Source organism: Chlorocebus sabaeus, chromosome 4 (assembly GCF_047675955.1).
Source record: "Chlorocebus sabaeus isolate Y175 chromosome 4, mChlSab1.0.hap1, whole genome shotgun sequence".
NCBI classification, from domain to species: domain Eukaryota; kingdom Metazoa; phylum Chordata; class Mammalia; order Primates; family Cercopithecidae; genus Chlorocebus; species Chlorocebus sabaeus.
Window position 1 is genome coordinate 12,980,915 of NC_132907.1, and position 19,050 is coordinate 12,999,964.

The 19,050-nt window shown below is 35.3% G+C and overlaps 1 protein-coding gene across 2 annotated transcripts in view; it reads left to right on the top strand.

The window, feature by feature from the left end:
• The window catches only part of EDIL3 (EGF like repeats and discoidin domains 3), a 446,774-nt gene that overhangs the window by 325,457 nt on the left and 102,267 nt on the right, over positions 1 to 19,050 (top strand). For both annotated transcript variants that reach the window (XM_007977476.3, XM_007977484.3), the window contains 2 exons: positions 202 to 346; positions 4,578 to 4,762. In XM_007977476.3, the coding sequence (XP_007975667.1) occupies positions 202 to 346; positions 4,578 to 4,762 (330 nt within the window). The remainder of the gene's footprint in view (positions 1 to 201; positions 347 to 4,577; positions 4,763 to 19,050) is intronic.

Here is a 19,050-nt window from a genome sequence, read left to right on the forward strand (position 1 = left end):
GGCTTTAATTAGGATTTTATGTGTGGGTTTTATAGTCAGTGCTCATGGCAAGGCACTTCTCAAATGCTCCCTACTCCCAAATTATGTAATCTGATCTTTGAACAATTATTTCTGATAAGGTGTAGATAGGGTCAATATGTAAAAACAGGAAAAGAAGCTGTTGCAATGAATGATTTTAAACTCTGTATTGTTTTTACACAGGTGTTTCGTGGAAACATTGATAACAACACTCCATATGCTAACTCTTTCACACCCCCCATAAAAGCTCAGTATGTAAGACTCTATCCCCAAGTTTGTCGAAGACATTGCACTTTGCGAATGGAACTTCTTGGCTGTGAACTGTCGGGTAAGTCTCAAATTAACTATTTCTGTATTCTCTGTAAAGAAAACAAAAAGCATATTTGTATGTAGCCTGTTACTAACCTGCAAATTCAACAACCACAGAAATGTATTTCTGGGGCAAACTGTCTACAACATGGTTCAGGGAAAACCAGTGTGTGTTTACATGTAGAATAAACAAGTTCTAAAACATGCTACAGGGCAGAACTAATGTAGAAAGAGTAATGTGTTTTGTTGGGTGGTCAAAGAAAGCACAAGGAATTCTCATGGGAAACTTGTCACTTTTAAATGTATCTCATTGTTTTGCATAATAACTTTGATTTATGTTTTCTGACAAAAGTTTAGTAAGAACTAGAATCTACCCGACCTCATAAATTGCAGTTAAGGTTAGGCTATATAACACAGAAGAGTAAGTTTATCTTTGTCCATCTACTATAAGAACTTTATCTTTGTCTGTCTGCCATAAGAACTTTTTTTTAGGTTTTATGAAACATGTAAATTTATCATTCCTCCCAAGGGGACAATACTTCAATACCAAGTTTGCTAATATAAATTCATTCTTGGATCATTCTTAGCTAGCAACCTGCTTATTGTACAGATAGTGGTTATCCAACTCAAGGAAAACCTGTCAAAAGACTCGGAGTTAAATAATTCTTGTCCCCCAGGAACATCAATATTAGATGTAAAGATGAAGACCTAATGTGTGAGTCTTACAGTGGCCCCATTTCAATATAGTTAGATTCTGAATGAAATAGAAAATTGTATCTAGGCATTTCACTTATTATATTTTTGGTAGTTGTTCTTATATGTCTGGCATCACAATTTACAAACTATCTTTGCCGCAGTGGCCTGAAATTATTTTGTTCAAATAACTGTGAAGAAAACTAAAAGTTCATGTGTGCTCCACTTTTTAGTGTAACCTTGAAGTGAGGAAAAACACTTACCAAATCTAAAACAATACCACTTAATTAAAAATAGGAGAACAAGTCCCTGCAAAGAGACAACTGTGAGCTTTTTATTCATTTCAAGAGGTTGCCTATAGGTTAAAGCGCATACTTTATATCTGTTTCTCTTCCTAAATTTATTTGTGTTGCCTAAAAAAGGAATGATTTTCAAGTAAATAAAATTTACTGTTAAATAGCCAATTTTTAATAAGCCCATTACATTTTAATAATTAAAGCAATTTGTACAAGCAAGTGAACCTATTTTAAGAATCACATTTTCATATTCCATATTGGTGTATTTTTTGAAGCAATCAACATTTGCTTTAGTGCCATTAATTTTCCTAACAGAGATCTTTTCCTTATTTTGGTAATTTAATCCAGTTTGTTTACTCCAGTTATTAAGATTCAGTAAATCTTAGCAGACTTATTGCTGTACAGTGTTTGTATTCCGTGTCACTATATCACCACAGACCAGTGTCATCCCTAAGCCATTTATCATAAAGCAATCAAGAGGAAGCCACAATATGATGAGGTCTGCTGCAAGCCACATGGTTTTTAGTTGCTTAACATTGCCTTCTACAATTTTTCAGTCTTTTGATTCATGAGGGTCAGTCTTTCACACATGGCATGGTTACACCCCTAAGATGTGAATATATTTTACTTCCAAGTTTGACAAGACATTACACCTGACACTTTACAGGTTTTATTTTTTCAAAAAGAAGCAGTGCTGCATCTCCCAGCACAGCAAATTGATTTTGAACTTGCATGCAGAGAGTAATATCTCTCAATGGTTGCTTTAAAAAACTAGAGCACTTCATTATAGAAATACCAATTTCATTGTTAATACTTCATTTTGTTCAAGTGCTGGCCACGCTGGTGAAAGAGTTAATTAATTTATATGCATGAAATCATATGGATAAGAAGTAAAATATGTGGCATGAGGCACATTGGCAGAGAGCTTAGCTGTAACACTTGGAAATAAACACTAATGTAATGTACCAAACTACTCCCCACAATCCAGTGGAACACTGTAAAGCCTTATTGTATTCAGCAAATTGTTACTAAAATCTTTCACCCTGCCTAGAAGATCAGCACATAATCTCTTCCCAGAGACTTTTGAAGATCAACTCCTAAATTCTCTGAAAGAAGTATGACTTAAAATGTTTGGAATAAAATAGATTATTACGCTAATTAGAGGAGGAATACTCATCCATTCATTCTATGAACCAATAATTTGGCAATTCTGACATAAATACTAGACAACAAAATGGGTATAAAGTGAATTTTATGGCTAAGCAGAAATGGTCAGAGTAAAGGCATTCTTTTTCTATCCAGTACTTCAATACTACGTTATATCACAAAAGGAAAGAAACAACTACCTTTCCTCTTTCTTTGTGTCTCGTGGAAACTAAGCAAAGTTTTCAAAGGCTTGCGAGGTGGTATGCAGGTAGAGGCAAAGATGGGGATAAAAGAACAAGTCAGAATTTTTCAATGCAGACAATGCATGTTACTATGAAACTAACTTCCTGAAGATAAACAGCTTGCCATTAAGCTTGTTAGAACTTTCTAGACTCTTAGAGAATTGTTACGACTTTTTTTTTTTTTTTCACCCAGAATATACAGGTAGGCATTACAGCTATCTTTAACATGAGGCTTCAGATACATATCTCCTATACCAAAATGCACTCGTGTTAAGATACGCAGCCCTCCTTGTCATATTTTCCGTGTTTTCATAGGATATGCATTTCCTAGATGGTGGAGGTGAAGGGAAATATGGGGAGCCTCAAGAAGGAAGAAATAATTTAGATTGACCAGGACAGAAAGCAATTAGTTATAGCTAAGAATTATTGATCAATGAAGAGTTCTAAAGCACCTCTTTTATAGTTTAGACTCCAAAAAAGGTCTAGTTTTAGAAACTGTACACAATAATTAAATATTATTGAGTACTTGTTGATATGCTGATATTTGGGGACTTACCACTGCCATCTGTTGGGATGAGTTTTACAGAAATCATACAAATAGCTAACATTGACTGAATGCTGTGTGCCAGCACTGTTTCTAAGTACTTTATGTTTATTAAGTAATTTCGTGGAACACTTCCTTGAGGTAGTTTCTATTATTATCACCATCTTACAGATGAGAAAATTTAGGTAGAAAGTTGTTAAATAACAGGGCAAGGCCACGCAGCTGGGAAATGGGAGACAGTAGAGTGTGAGGAGAAAGTATCGGGTTGGAGGAGTGTCCTCTTGTCATCTTTGCTTCTTTGATGATCAAACTTACCTTGTGAGTTACTTGACCAAAATTTAACAGTTTCACATAAAGAAGACTCAGTCCCTGGCTCGTATGATGATAGAATCATGCTCTCTATCACAAAAACTGTAAAGAGCATTTTGTCACAGTTGCAATCCAAGATTGGGAAATTGTGTGTATATGTACACACACACAAATATATGTACATACATATAATTTTTCAAGGACAGGCAGGCCAAAATTTTTACCATATTAAACTCAAAAATATATGCTGTAGATTTGAGAATCTTACAAAAATACCTAAACTTTATAGGTTATTGAATATGATTGAAATAAAATAATGTATTAAAAGGTTTGTTCAGTGGTGGTTTTAGCTAGAATTGTCTTATTATCTTCTGTTATCTATTAGTTTAGATTACGCTTGCACAATGCCTGGCACATGGCATACCCTCAGTAAATACTAGATTCCTGTCTTACAGAAGAAATGATGTTGGTGCTGTAAGAATCAGTGATAAAGATTAACATATTTCTTGAAAAACAAAATGCTGTCCAGTTTAGAATACAACAGTGGAGCAGCTTGTGAAAATGACTTTGTACTGAGGGAATTTTCATTTGCAGTAATATGAAAACAAATAAAAGAAAAACAAATATACTTTGTGAGAAAATGTCCCATTTTTAAAGACAAAATGAAACTGTTGAAAACTAGGTAGCAGTCAGGAGGCTTCCAGTAATGAGGCAGGAGAGAGCATTTCAGCATTGTTTTCATTTTGCAAAATCATCTATCGCAGAAAAGTAGTTTAAATTGTCCTGTTTTCAATTTTTCCAAAATATATTCAGACAAAATAGCTTGAATTGACTATCTTGTTTTTCGATTTTGTTTCAGATTTATTTCTGATTATAGCTTTTTTTTGGATTTAGATGCTTTCTCTTTGAAGGAATGAATAGTATTATGTTTAATCTTCTCTTGCCTATCCAAAATGAATGCAGAAAAGTTCCAGGGTGATAAATTATTTTTCTCATGGAGCCCTTCTCATTTTCTTTCAGGTTGTTCTGAGCCTCTGGGTATGAAATCAGGACATATACAAGACTATCAGATCACTGCCTCCAGCGTCTTCAGAACGCTCAACATGGACATGTTCACTTGGGAACCAAGGAAAGCTCGACTGGACAAGCAAGGCAAAGTGAATGCCTGGACCTCTGGCCACAATGACCAGTCACAATGGTTACAGGTAAAATTTTCCAAAACTGTTTAACTACCCACTATTCCTCTTTCTTAGGAGATTCCCTGTTGATTAGGTGAGTGTCAGAGTCGTTACCTTCATGCTAATTTAAATGTGCCTTCATCTTTGGCTTAACTAAATTGGTAAAACACAAATTCCTTATGAAGCCACATCTGTGGGCTATTTTTACACTGGCGTTGGTTTGTAGATGCTAGTGTCAGCTCGATGCAGGAGACTGTACCAGATCACACTATGTGTATGTCAACTGATTGATTAGGAGAGCATTTGCATCTTAACTCTCATCCATTCTAATACTTTGTATTAATATTGGCTTTGAAAGCATGACAGCAGGAATCCACAGGGCATTGAAATCATGCCACTGACCTGCAAACTGTTCACATAGAATCATGACTCATGATATATTAGCTCCTTACCTGTGGTTGCTAAGCAATGAAGATATTTGATTACATTCTCAAAACAGGTCTTGCTTATAGAAGAAACCATAGATACTGCAGAGTTTATCATTTGCAAATGAAGTAAGGTTACAGTCAGTGGTTTTTAAAACAGTCTTCATGAAACTCACTTATTTGTGGAGCACGTTTAAATATGCACAGGTTTGTTAGTGGCTTCTGTGGCAAAAAGTAAGACAACTCAATTCCGTAATGAGATCACTTTATAGTGAAAGATACGAATTCTGTTCTTGTTGATTTTTATGCTGTATTCATGAGTTTAAAAACTGTAGTAGTTCATTGCATTCCCAGAAATCATGAAAACAATTTAAAATAGCGAATTCCACCCCTATCAAACAAGATCTGCTAAATCTGTAACGGTTCTTATCAGGTTACCTGAAATTTGCAATAGTTCCTCCCCTCCCCTCCCCTCCCCTCCCCTCCCCTCCTCTCTGCTCCTCTCCTTTTTTGAGACGGGGCTCACTCTGTTGCCCAGGCTAGAGAGCAGTGGTGAAATCATAGCTCACTGCTGCCTTAAGTTCCTGGGCTCCAGTGGTCCTCCTGCCTCAGCCTACCAAATAGCTTGGACTACAGGTGCACATCATTATACCCAGCTATTTTTTTTTTCTTTTGTGCAGATAGGTGTCTCACTGTGTTGCTCAAGCCAATCTTGAATTCCTAGCCTCCGCCAGTCCTCCTGCCTCAGCCTCCCAAAGTGTTGGGATTACAGACATGAGCCACCACATCAGGCTTCTTTTTTCAGTTTTTTTCTTCAGTTGGTCTTACTTTTTCTTATACTCACAAGTAGAAATACTCACTTTTTTCCTTACTTTCTGTTAACATTCTTTGTTGATCTAGAGCTTTATTCAGCTGTCATTAGCTAGCACACATTATGGATAATTATGTAAGTCTTTCTTGTATTACCGTTCTATGAACTTTTTGAAGGTAAGGAGTATGTTTTCTAATATATCATCCCAGAACCCAACCTTATAAGTAGCAATGCTAACTAAATTAAATTATTCATTTAACAAATGTTTGTGATGAATCTAGAAAGCATCATATAACATAATAAGCAGTGATGACACATAAGTGAGCAACACACTGTTCAAGCTCTTAAGACATTAAGATATTACCCCTTGCTTAAAATATTGCTTTTATCTGGCTTAGCTTACACTATTTTCTATTTTCTTCTATCCTCATAGCAGATGTTTCCCAATGTCCTTTCCTGGTCACCCTTCTTCTCCCCATTATCTTCCTGTTAACATCTCTTTCACCAGCTCCACACACTCACATTAACTGATTTAGCAAGTATTGATAATTTCAACGGTGGAAAAATGACTCAAATATCTTAAAATCATTTCCCTTCGTATCACCATTGCCACTGCTACTTCTATCATCAGCGCTACCACCCTCTTTCACCCGGGTTTCACAGAAGCCTCTTAACCAGCTTTTCCATTTCTGGTTTTCCTCTCTAAAAATTCATTTCTTAAGTTGTAACTCGTGTGTGTTTGTGTGTGTGTGTGTGTGTGTGTTTTCCTAAAAGGTAAATATTATTCTCTTACTCTCTTGTTTAAAACCCTTCATTACTCCCTCTGTTTCAGAATAAGGTGCAACTTCCTTAATATAGCCTAAGAGTTTTTGCATGATTTGGCCCCAGTTCGTTTCTTACCCTACTCTTCTAAATTTGCTTGTACTCAAAGCAAGTACTATCTTCTTCTTCCCATTCCTTTATAAATGTCCTCTTGTTATAAGAAATGAATGGAAAGAGACTCTACCCACAGCATTATCTGCCTTCTGTTGTATTTAAATCCTTCAACTTCATTTCGGATATACCTTTCTCTGGGAAGGTTTTGCTGCCAAATCCATTCTGCCCACATCTGACTTAAATCTTTCTCATGTATACTACTGCATCCTCTGTAATTTTGTCACTATACCATTTTCTCACTGTATTGGAAATTGTGTTTTTATGCTAAGCTGTTTGTTTCAAGAGGCTGAGACTATGCCTGTCCTGACTTTCTTAACTTGTGGTTCAGCATCTAACTGACCCACATGGTGGGCATTCCATAAAAATTTGTTGAATGAATGAATGAATGAATCATTCATTCAAAAAATAATTCAAGTTATTGGTTTGAGCCAACATAGCATATAAGTTTGATCCCCAATTTAGGAGGCCAACTGGTACATATTCTCAATTTATCAGTATTTAAAAGATAAATTTAAAATTTCTTGTTGAAGAACTGGCCTTTTTTTTTTTTAATAAGGAAATTAAATTTTTATAATATATAACCATCATGAAGTTTTCTTACTTGGAAGAAAATCTCCTTTCCTTTTTTTAGACTTGACAATAATCAATTTAAAATTTTTCATTGCTATATATTCTAAAGACTGTAAATATTCCAGTCATGTATTAGATTGGCTGCATATTGCTAATGTTATTTGTGAGTCTTAATTCTGTGTGGAATAAAGCAAACTATTTTACATCCCATAAGTAGCTCGGGAGGTTGGTAGACTCTAGAAACATCCACATAAAGGGATTGCAAATGGCACATTTCTTTGGAAAGATAAAAATTAAATATTTTTACATGAATCAGGGTATAATCTTCAGTGTGAGCCTCCATCTAACACTTTGTTCAAGATGATTTTTCAACTATCTTCTTAAAGTCACTTGCGTGCTAAAATTGATTCATTCTGTTGATAATAGACTTTCTGTTAATTCAAGGACTAGTTCTTCTAATATATGTCTAATTTTTGTTGCATCAAAACATATTCAGAATCTCCAAGGCAAAGTAAATTTACATCTTTCCTTTTACTTATCTATTTTCTGACATCATCCAAGAAAAAAGCCCAGAATTGTGACTATTTTTTATTGTTTTCCCCTCAAGAGAATATAATCTGTTCAACTGCATGTTGTTATGCTTGTTAGTGTTTTTGTTGAAAATAAGATTAACATTTTCATAGATAACAATGTATGGGGTGATTTTCTTTTTAGGTTGTTTATATAGAGGTAACATAGAGGTCAATTTTTATCCTGAATTTATTTATAAAATCAGCCTCTGAATTAGGTGTATTTTTAACTAAAATGCATCAGTTCTGAGCAGTAGCTCCTCTGAAGAAAAGCCATGTCTGCCATTTAAATTCCCTTCCTTCATTATCAATCTCTTGCTATTTTTTTTAAGAAATGTCTTTTACATACCAACTAAAACGTGACCCTCTAATAGAGTTTTATTTCCATTTAATAGGTTTTTCTAAAAGCTAATCAGATATCTGGCAGTACAATTGTAAATTCAGCCCCCCAAAATTCCCTTATGCCTAATTGTGATACAGTTGAAGGAATTCTTATGTGTCCTTTTGGGAATTCATATGTATTCAAATCTCATTTTAACATTCTGTTATTTTATTCCTCTAATGTTTCATCTAGTCACTTCTATAAGATCAAAATGTCTGGAACTTCTCAAGCAAATGTTCTTGTGTGATTTTTTTTTTTTTTTTAAGAGGTGATTCTACCTAATTGGCTAGCTTTCTTGAGTTGCTACAATTCATAAAATTATTATGCAATTTCTATCTGATTATGGCGAAAATGTGTGAGGGCCTCAACAAGCCGTAAACAAAGGCATTTTCAGACCTCTGTGTATGATGTTTTGTAAAACTTTAAAATTCAACCAATACTTTGAGCAATAAAGCCTACCATTGTGTTTTCTGAAAGCCTCCCAAAAGTCAAATTTTAGTTTTTAACTTTCAAGAAAATCTTACCAACATTGAAATTGAAAGATTCTGAGCCGATTATTCCGTACTCCTAGTTGGACATTCCTAACTCATGGTTAGGCTAGATATTAATCTTTGTTATAAAAATAAAGTAACATTTAACTCACAGACATGTTTTGAGGTTAAGACTATTAGCTTCTGTAGTTAGTTTCCAAACAAAGAAGTCAGAAATTGTGATGGCTCTTAAGGTGGATTAAATAAAACAAATAACAGAATAGTGGAAGCATGCAGTAGGTACCCAGTATTGCATAGATCCCTTCTTTTCCTTTCTGGTAGGTTGTGTGCCTCAGAACAGAATTAGACACCACCAATTTTAATCAAAAATGAAGATTTGCATATGTATTCTTCACTTCCTCCAAAATGGAATTTCCAATAAAAGAATGAAATGTAAAATAATATGTTGTTAGATCATTGCACAACTGTAGGTTGTGTTGATAAATTACATATATTGGCATTGGCGCATAAAAACTTTGAAATGTCTTTATCTAGGTAACATCAGATTGTTCAGCTTCTTTATCCAGTAGTAATAATTTAAAGTGAGTAATTTATCATTTGCCAATCTTCTCTACTGCAACTGTATTTTTACTAAAACGGTTATGTATTTTTATGTCTATTATCACTGGCTTTCAACAGAAATATTAATTTCTTTTTTTATTTATGCTCATATTAGACAAACTGAAATTAAACATTGTTAAGATGCTTAAAGACATTCTATGAGGAGCAGTGACATTGCTAATGATCATGCTATTAATTGTGAAGAAATACACTGATTCATTTTGGTTTTGTCCACGGAACTAAGAAAACTGCACTCAGAGAATTAACTTGGATTAACTGAAAACTTATTTTAAAGTAAAATACTACAAATTTTGTTATAATGAATACATTTCATGTGTATTCATTGCCATATTGGCGGTGACTATAGAAAATGGATAATTTCCTATTCATAATTAAATCTACTGAAACGTTTTTCAGATTTCATAAAGGGCAACATAATATAAAGGACTAACAGGAAGGAAAATGTCACAATCCCACCCAAGAAATGACCTTTTGGTCTATCTCATAAGACATTTGCTAATTTAAGGCAATCTGCATAGTATTTCAACCAAATTAGTAGAATTAATAGAGTTGGTAGACTGAACATTTTAGTGTTGACCTTTGTCGAAATCACATCTGACTCTACAGATTTTCCTTCCAATACTAATTTTGTGGAAATGTGTAAGAAATCAATTGAATGTCAGCTTTCAAATTAAATAAGCCTTATTTAATCTAGATCATGTCAGATTTTTAAAAGGGAGTATTCTAGACATAAGATGATAACTTCATTAAAGCCATTAACTTCCTTTGCCTTCTGAACAATTTATTTACAGGAGAACTAAAGGAAAGGTTTTCAAAACTAAGTGGCCATCAGGCCACTGGAAACATCTGTCAATATGAAGGATTATTCTGATTTCTAATATTTCTCATTTATGAAGGGTTCCCCTAAAAAGAAGATCTAAAAGAGGTCAAGTAATGAAACTTGTGTATGATTGTGAGACAGCTTCCATTCTTCTATAGTATTGATCTATGTTGGGGTGTGCTAAGTGAATCAAAAGATGCTCCGACTTTGGTAGGACTATAAGTCATCCTTATGTATTGTTTCATTTTTTAAACCACATACCATGAATAAGAAATCTTTTTGACTTTTATAATTGAATGATGTCAAAGGGAATCCCCATTATCCAATTACAAAAAAGAACTTTTAATAAACAAAACAAAATTGATAGGGCATTTGTACAGAAAATACTTAGAGTACAAAGAAAAGTGCAGTCAATATCAATGTAGTGTAAGGAGTGCAGAATTTAAGGCACAAAATATAGATGTGAGGGCTGACCAATTATATCAATACTCTGAGACTTCAGTGTTCTTTCTTTTTTATGTAAAATGGAGACATTACACAAAAAGATCAGTCCCAGTCTGTCTTCTCCTTTTAAAATCCCTCACACCAGTAAAATTCTGGTGTCTAATTGATGACTGGACGAATCCAAAGAAATTAGAAAATTATCAAGACCACCAGCTGATTTCTTTGTAATGTAGCACAAGTATGAAGCTAACAAAAGGTCATATAACAATTAATGATACAAATATAGCAATCTAAACTTCAAATAAACCTATAAAAAGTTAACTTTTGTACAATGAATAACCTGTCTACTTAATACTCAAAGTATTGCCCCTACCTTTCCATCCATTCGAATTTTGAGTCATTTATTTGGTTTAGTGTCTTACATCTCTCTAAAAACAGCTTAGACAACAAAAACTTCCATGAGACTAGGAAGTAAGATATAGTAAGCAATTATTAAATACTAACACACAAGCACTTACATATGGAAAATCATGAAAAAGGCCCAAAGTAATAGTTTCTGGTGACAATGAGAAGGAAATAGATTAGCCCCAGATACAGGGTACAATCTCAGAAAGACAAGCTCCAGTGGTACATTAAAAAATACATAGAAGTTTTATGGTTTGGAGGTTATTTGAAATGACTTCATATTTTTGAATTAAAATAAGTATATCTGAGGCACCTGTTATAACAAAACACAATGCCATGTGCAAGGAACTGAAAGACATACTCAGTATTATGTCTGCCTGCATGTATGATTACTGATGCCCTAATTGTCATGAATTCAAAATTCCAAAAGCAAGAAACAGAAATGTAGGATGTTGGATGCTTCTGTTTAGAAGTGGTGTTGAAACCATTGAAAAACAATGATAGAAATTAAAAGAATTCCATGAGCACAACAGGCCCACTCCTGTTTTATGATAATGCAAATTAGATGACTTCTGATTCCTGTGTGTGCAAATGAATTTTCATTTGTGACATATTAAGTTATCTTTTTAGTAACAAAACATAGCTGTAAGAATGGTAACCATTCTCTTCTAAAAATATGAACTGAAAATATGCCAATGAGTAAAATTTAGAGCTTGGGAATACTGTTTCAAATATTATGAGCATTTGTAAAGGCTTTTAAATAAAATTACAATCATTTGTAATCAGTAATCTCATTTTGTCTTTAAAGCAGCCCTCTCTGTGAGCTAAGTTATGTTTGTTTTATAATGAAGAATCAGACAAGCTTGTTAAAGATTGCACAGCCAGTCAGTTGTCTAAAGGGGATTCAGCACTTGTCAGGAAGCCTATGAGATGATTTTTATCGTAGTATTTTCTAGACTATTATAATGATTGAAGTGACTCTTTTTTTCAGGGGATATCTGTTGGATTAGGAAGCCCCTCCAATGCCCAGTCCTGACCAGCATAGCTCTAGCCACTTACCTTGTCTTGAATAAGAGCTCCTGGTGGGTTCTGCCAGGCTCTGCAGATTCTGTGGATTCAGCTCGCCTGTAATCCCAGCACTTTGGGAGGCTGAAGCGGGCGGATCACGAGGTCAGGAGATCAAGACCATGCTGGCTAACACAGAGAAACCCCGTCTCTACTAAAAATACAAAACAGTAGCCAGGCGTGGTGGCAGGCGCCTGTAGTCCCAGCTACTCAGGAGGCTGAGGCAGGAGAGTAACATGAACCCGGGAGGCGGAGCTTGCAGTGAAGTGACTTTCAAATGTCTAATGTCTGCTCGTTTTATGCCACTATTATAATTCTTTAGCATAGTGTATCTTCTGGACCTAGACAAAGCCTTTTCTGTATAGATCTTTGGTAAGATTCTTCTCTGAGATTATTTGAGATGTGACTAAGGACACGTTTATCTGCTTACAGCTTCTGGGTGATAACTTTCTGGAATTAGTTTATATTTTAAAAAATAGATATACATTTTTTTCACTAGAAGAGATTGTGACCTTAGTGTTAAAGCCAACCAAAGTTTAACTTCTGAACTAATTTCTTAGGTTCCTTACCCAGGCCCAGTCAATGAATCTTTATGCTGCTCTTGCCATTTGACCTGCCCTCTACTTCTGGCAATTTCTGATATGTGTCTTACTGCTCTCCTCCCATGACTTCTTCTCTACCTGAGCTTTGCTGGGTGCCTGTTGATTGGTTTATCTATTGATAAGGTTTTGGGCTGTGTCCTCACCCAAATCTCATCTTGAATTGTAACTCCCATAATTCCTATGCATTGTGGGAGGGACCCAGAGGGAGATAATTAAATCATGGGGACAGTTTCCCCCATACTTCTCTCATGGTAGTGAATAAGTCTCATGAGATCTGATGGTTTTATAAGGGTTTTCCTCTTTCTCTTGGCCCTCCTTCTCTCATTCTCTCTGTGGCCATCTAAGAGGTGCCTTTCGCCTTCCACTGTGATTGAGAGGTCTCCTTAGCCATGTGGAACTGTCAATTCATTAAACCTTTTTTTCTTTATAAATTACCCAGTTTTGGGTATGTGTTTATCAGCAGTGTGAAAACGGACTAATACATCTACTCTTTGGCTTTGCACTCCAGCTCTAGCCTGCCCTCTGAAGGGTAATTGGTTGTTTTTCAGCAGCCCACCCTCATCTCTGTTGAAGTTTCAGGAACTGCCCTGGCTCTTATGGTGCCACCTGCTGCCACTTTGGCTTCTGGCTTCTCAGTACACGTGGGTCTAGCTTGCTGCCATAGCTGACTTCCACCTTAGGCTTTCCACCACCCTCAGAGCTCTTGGTTCCTAGTCCTAGTTGTGAATCCAAAACTGCTATCCCAACACAAAATTTCCATTACCCAGATGACCCTTTATTGAGATAGTTCCACTACCAGATTTGGGTTCTTCTGATGGCAAACCCAATTTTCAAAATGGCCTTCTTTTCCTTGTTTGATTTTAAACTGATCAAATTAGGAAAACATATATGGCACTCTTTCATCCTAAAAATGCAGTCCTTTAAAACAAGTTACATTCTCTTTCTCTCGGAATGATAAATCGTATCAACATTTTCCAAAATGTATCCTGAAAATCACTACTTCCGTAAGGTAAGCAGTAAATCCTCCCCCCCCCCCCCCCTCAAAAAAATGGTTCTGGGCTGAAATACATTTTGTAAATTCTATATCCTCTGTTATTCTTAATTTTTCCCATGTATATTAACATAGTAAAGACTCTTAAGATTCCTGTAGGAAAGAGAGTTGTTTACTCTTTTTTTAGTTGATGATTTTCTAACTTATTTTTCATGGAATGCTTTTTAACATAGATGAAGCTGGAAACCATCATTATCAGCAAACTAACACAGGAACAGAAAACCAAACACTGCATGTACTCACTCATAAGTGGGAGTTAAACGTGAGAACACATGGACATAAGGAGGGGACATCACACACAGGGGCCCTGTCGAGGGGTGGGGTCAAGGAGAGGGATAGCATTAGGACAAATACCTAACACACGTGGGGCTTAAAACCTAGACGACGTGTTGATACATGCACCACCATGGCCCATGTATACCTATGTTACAAACCTGCAAATTCTGCACATGTATATCAGAACTTAAAGTAAAAAATAAAAATAAAAATAAATAAAATAAAAATAACAATAACTACCCTAATATCCCATAAGAACCACTTTGGAATATCATGTAATAATTAGATTGTATTTTTACAACACTTTGTTGTTTTCAAAGGGTGTTTCTATTTTTTTACTGTATCTTTCTAATAATATGTGTACATATGTATATACACCTATAATGTGTACATATTATTTGTATAAATTACCCTGTCTCAAAACATGAAAAATACAATGTGCAGACATTACATGACTTAATCCTGCAAATGGCAGAACTTGACCCAAAAATCCAGTTTCTCCCTTTTCTGTTGACTTCCATTTCTTCACGGCTGCCTATGGCTGACATCACGTAAAATGTAGTTTAAACTTAACAGCCTTTTTTTTTGCATCAACATGATTTTTTCAGTACAGCACAATATATGCAAAATATGCCTCTGTTCCTACTTCATATAACAAACAATTTCATCAATTCTTGGTTCATATCTGTGTAGACCAAGCATTTGAAATTACCTAAATGAATTCAAAGCATTGTTATCATTTCATCTTCAGAATGGTGCACATAAGCTAAAATTAGGCCAGATATATCCAAGGAATAGTAAACCCCTGTCGTGAATAAAATGAGTCGTATGCATGGACCACTCTAAACAAGGAAAGTGACAAATGAACACTTTTACTTGCTGAGAAACAGTTCCTAAGAGAAGTTTACAACAGTACACAAATACTTATTTGTCACTCAAGTTGTAAAAATTTTCTGTCCCATTTCTTAAACTGCATTTAACTTTCTTTAAAACAGTTTTGTCTTGCTTAAAGTGACAGAGGATCATCGCTACCACTTGTCTTTATATAAACTGTAGTTGGTCCTTCTGTAAATATTCACATGCTTTGGTTTTGCCTTCTCTATGTTCATTTCTCTATGTTCATAAGTAAATTTCTGTCTCCTGGTTCCAATGAAAGGTTCTGACATAACGGATGTTCACCATTTTAAAATGGGACACCAGACATAAGTAATAGACATTTTGTAGCCTTCCCCACTTGTTGAGTAACAGGAACTCTGCTATGAGAGCATCATTATTTTTTGCCTTACAGGTTTTCCTGATTTAACACGTCATACTATAGGCTCTTTGAATAATAAGATTTCTGTATCCAATGTTTTTCTCCTCTCATGCTTGGTGTCCTTTAAATCAAAAAATTTAAAGGAGGCAGGGGTGTGCCTGTTTACTTTTACTCAGTAGAATAGGTTCAATAAAAAAATAGTGTCAGGTCAGGAGCGGTGACTCACGCCTGTAATCTGAACACTTTGGGAGGCCAAGGCGGGCAGATCACCTGAAGTCAGGAGATCAAAACCAGCCTGGCCAGTGTGGTGAAACCCTGTGTCTACTAAAAATACAAAAATTAGCCAGGCATGGTGGTGGGCACTTGTAATCCCAACTACTCAGGGGGCTGAGGTAGGAGAATCGCTTGAACCCAGAGGGCGAACATTGCAGTGAGCCGAGATCAAGTCACTGCACTCAGGCCTAGGTGACAAAACGAGACTCCATCTCAAAAAAAAAAAAAAAAAAAATTCCATTTGCACTATTTTTTAATGCTATTGCAAATTGATAAGAAGGTTTTTGTACAAGGTTATCCACCATAAGAAAATAAAAGCAAAGTGATATTTATGACCATTATTAATTACATTATTAATTTCTATTTTTATGATACCTTGTCCTATAGTTTTAAAATAAAGTATGGAACAAAATTTGATAGTGATTGCATTCAAGGTTGTATTATCATTATGGCATTGGGTGTATATGATTACTATTGCTATTCTATATGCAACATAATTAGCAAAACCAAATGTGGTTAAGAGGGTTTAAGGTAAATGAATAAAATAACAACAAGGGTAATGGAGCAACTATTATTTGAGTTAAACTCTGAGTCACTTTTCACCCCATTCTTAACATCCTACCACCTATGAAAGGTTCAGTCTTTGTTTATTTCATAAAAAAGCACTGTACAGTTTTAATCCCCAAAGCTGTAGGATTTGATGGCCCTTTGTTAAATACCACAGAACCCATCTGTTCTGTTAGGCATATGCCTTATGATGTGGGAAAATCTGTAATACAAGGTAATGGATCCAAAGTACTTTAGACTGTGACACTAATATGTATATATATATACACACACACACACACAGATATAAGTATATAAGTATATACACTTATGTATATAAGTATATACATATAAGTATATATGTAAGTGTGTGAGTGTGTATATATATACATATACACACACACACATTTTCTACAAGCTGTCTCAAAGCTCTGTAATGGGAAATAGGGAAAATTCTAAAAATAAAGCAGCTTTAAAGATCTCAGTGGGAAAAAGCACACCACCAGCTGCCTATATGTGCTTACATGTTGGTGTCAAAGTCATTTTCTCAAAGCATGGTTTGGAGACCTCTTGCATCAGAATCAGTTGGTGGCACGAGCTGGCTGAAAACACAGATTCTTAAATTTTATCCCCAGAGATTCTAATGTTTTTAGGTCTGTGTTGGGCATAGAAATGTGCATTTATGCACAAATATATTTGGGTTCTTGTGCAAGATGATGTTCAAGAAAAAAGGAATTGGTTATTTATTGTTTGAAACATGTTCATTTAAAGGCAACCTCTTGGTTTTTTGTTTTGTTTTGTTTTTTTCTTTTGAGACATCGTTTTGCTCTGTCTCTCAGACTGGAGTGTAGTGGCACAATCCTGCCTCACTGCAAGCCCCACTTCCTGGACTCAGCTCCTCCCACCTCAGACTCCCAAGTAGCTGGGACCACAGGCACACACCACCAAGGCTGGCTAAGTTTTGTATTTTTGTAGAGACGGGTTTTGCCATGTTGCCCAGGCTGGTCTCAAACTCCTGAGCTCAAGCAATCCATCCGCCTTGACCTCCCAAAGTGTTGGGATTACAGGCGTGAGCCACTGTGCCTGGCCTGAAGTCCCATTCTAATGGCACTTACTTAGATATATTGACTTTTGAAGATTACTTGAGCATGAATCTCATTGCAATTTAAGATTAAAGTATCAGGACACTCCAAGTTAAAGAAATTCTATGGTACCAGTATGCAAATGATAAAAATCCAAACTTATATTGGTCTTATATTAAATTAATAAATCCAACGGCAAATCTTTAATTTCTCTTAACTCTGTAGGAAATAAAGTATATTAAACATCCATATATAGAATCAAATCTAAAATTTATGAGAAAGAAGATCTGTTTTGGTATCTGTAATTTAAGTGTTCTCTGGCTAGAATATATATATAAAATTAAACTATGAAATTTAAATCACTTTTTTTTATTTTGCCCTTTGATATATGTAACACAGTGACAGATATTCTTAACAATGACCATGAGGCAGGGCCGGGCGCAGTGGCTCACGTCTGTAATCCCAGCACTTTGGGAGGCCGAGGCGGGCAGATCATGAGGTCAGGAGATCGAGACCATCCTGACTAACATGGTGAAATCCCATCTCTACTAAAAAAAAATACAAAAATTAGCCGGGCGTGGTGGTGGGTGCCTGTAGTCCCAGCTACTAGGGAGGCTGAGGCAGGAGAATGGTGTGAACCCGGGAGGCGGAGCTTGCAGTGAGCCAAGATCGCGCCACTGCACTCCAGCCTGGGCAACAGAGTAAGACTCTATCTCAAAAAAAAAAAAAAAAAAAAAACAGCAAACAACAAAAAACAATGACCATGAGGTATTACCAATTTCTGAAGTACCTTTTGAAGAGAGAAAATATGGTCCGTGAAGATGGAATATTAAGTTTACGGTTGCTGTCTTTTAAAGAGGCCTTGGGTAAAATAAGTGCATGGTGCATGTTAATATTGTGTTGAATAGTATTTTCAAGAGTTATCAACCTATGTGCGGTTTGTAGGATTTTGAATTCACTGATACATGGTTAGAGTGTTAAACTCTGTAACAGCACCTTCTGGGTTCAAATCCCTTCTCTGCCACTAGTTACATGACAATGGGCAAATCCATCTGTTACTGTCTCAATATTCTTATTTTCTAAATGGGAATAATAGTACCTATTTTATAGGGTTGTGTAAATAAATTAGCATTTATCAAGTGCTTAAAGGATAATTGATATGAAAATGTTAGCTATTATTTTATTGATTAGAATGACTAGGTTCCCTGTAAAACCGTATGTAGCATTTGCTTTAAGACTACCAGATAAAAATACAGTTAAACTTAGTTAAATTTAAATTTCTTATAAATGGTGAATATGTTTTAGTATAAACATTTACTAAATATTACATGGAATATATTTATACTTTTAAAAAATTGAGTTTATTTGAAATTCAAAGTTGATGGACATTTCTTCTTTTATTTTGCCAAATTCAGCAATCCTATTTTCACTCCATTTCATTTACCTTCATTTCCCTGGTACATCTAATTGATCTGAGTTATGATGCTGATATAATGATGATTTTTGTTCAATAGATAATGATTTTAGCAGACTGTTCATCTGTAATTGTTTTGCATTGTGCCTCTATTCTCGGCAAATAGATACTGAAAATTCTAATAGTTTATTAACTTTCAAGCAAATATCCTTAAATTGACTTCCACATCAAAAGTTTTAATCTCTATTTTGTTCTGCTGCAAAACATACTATTTTGT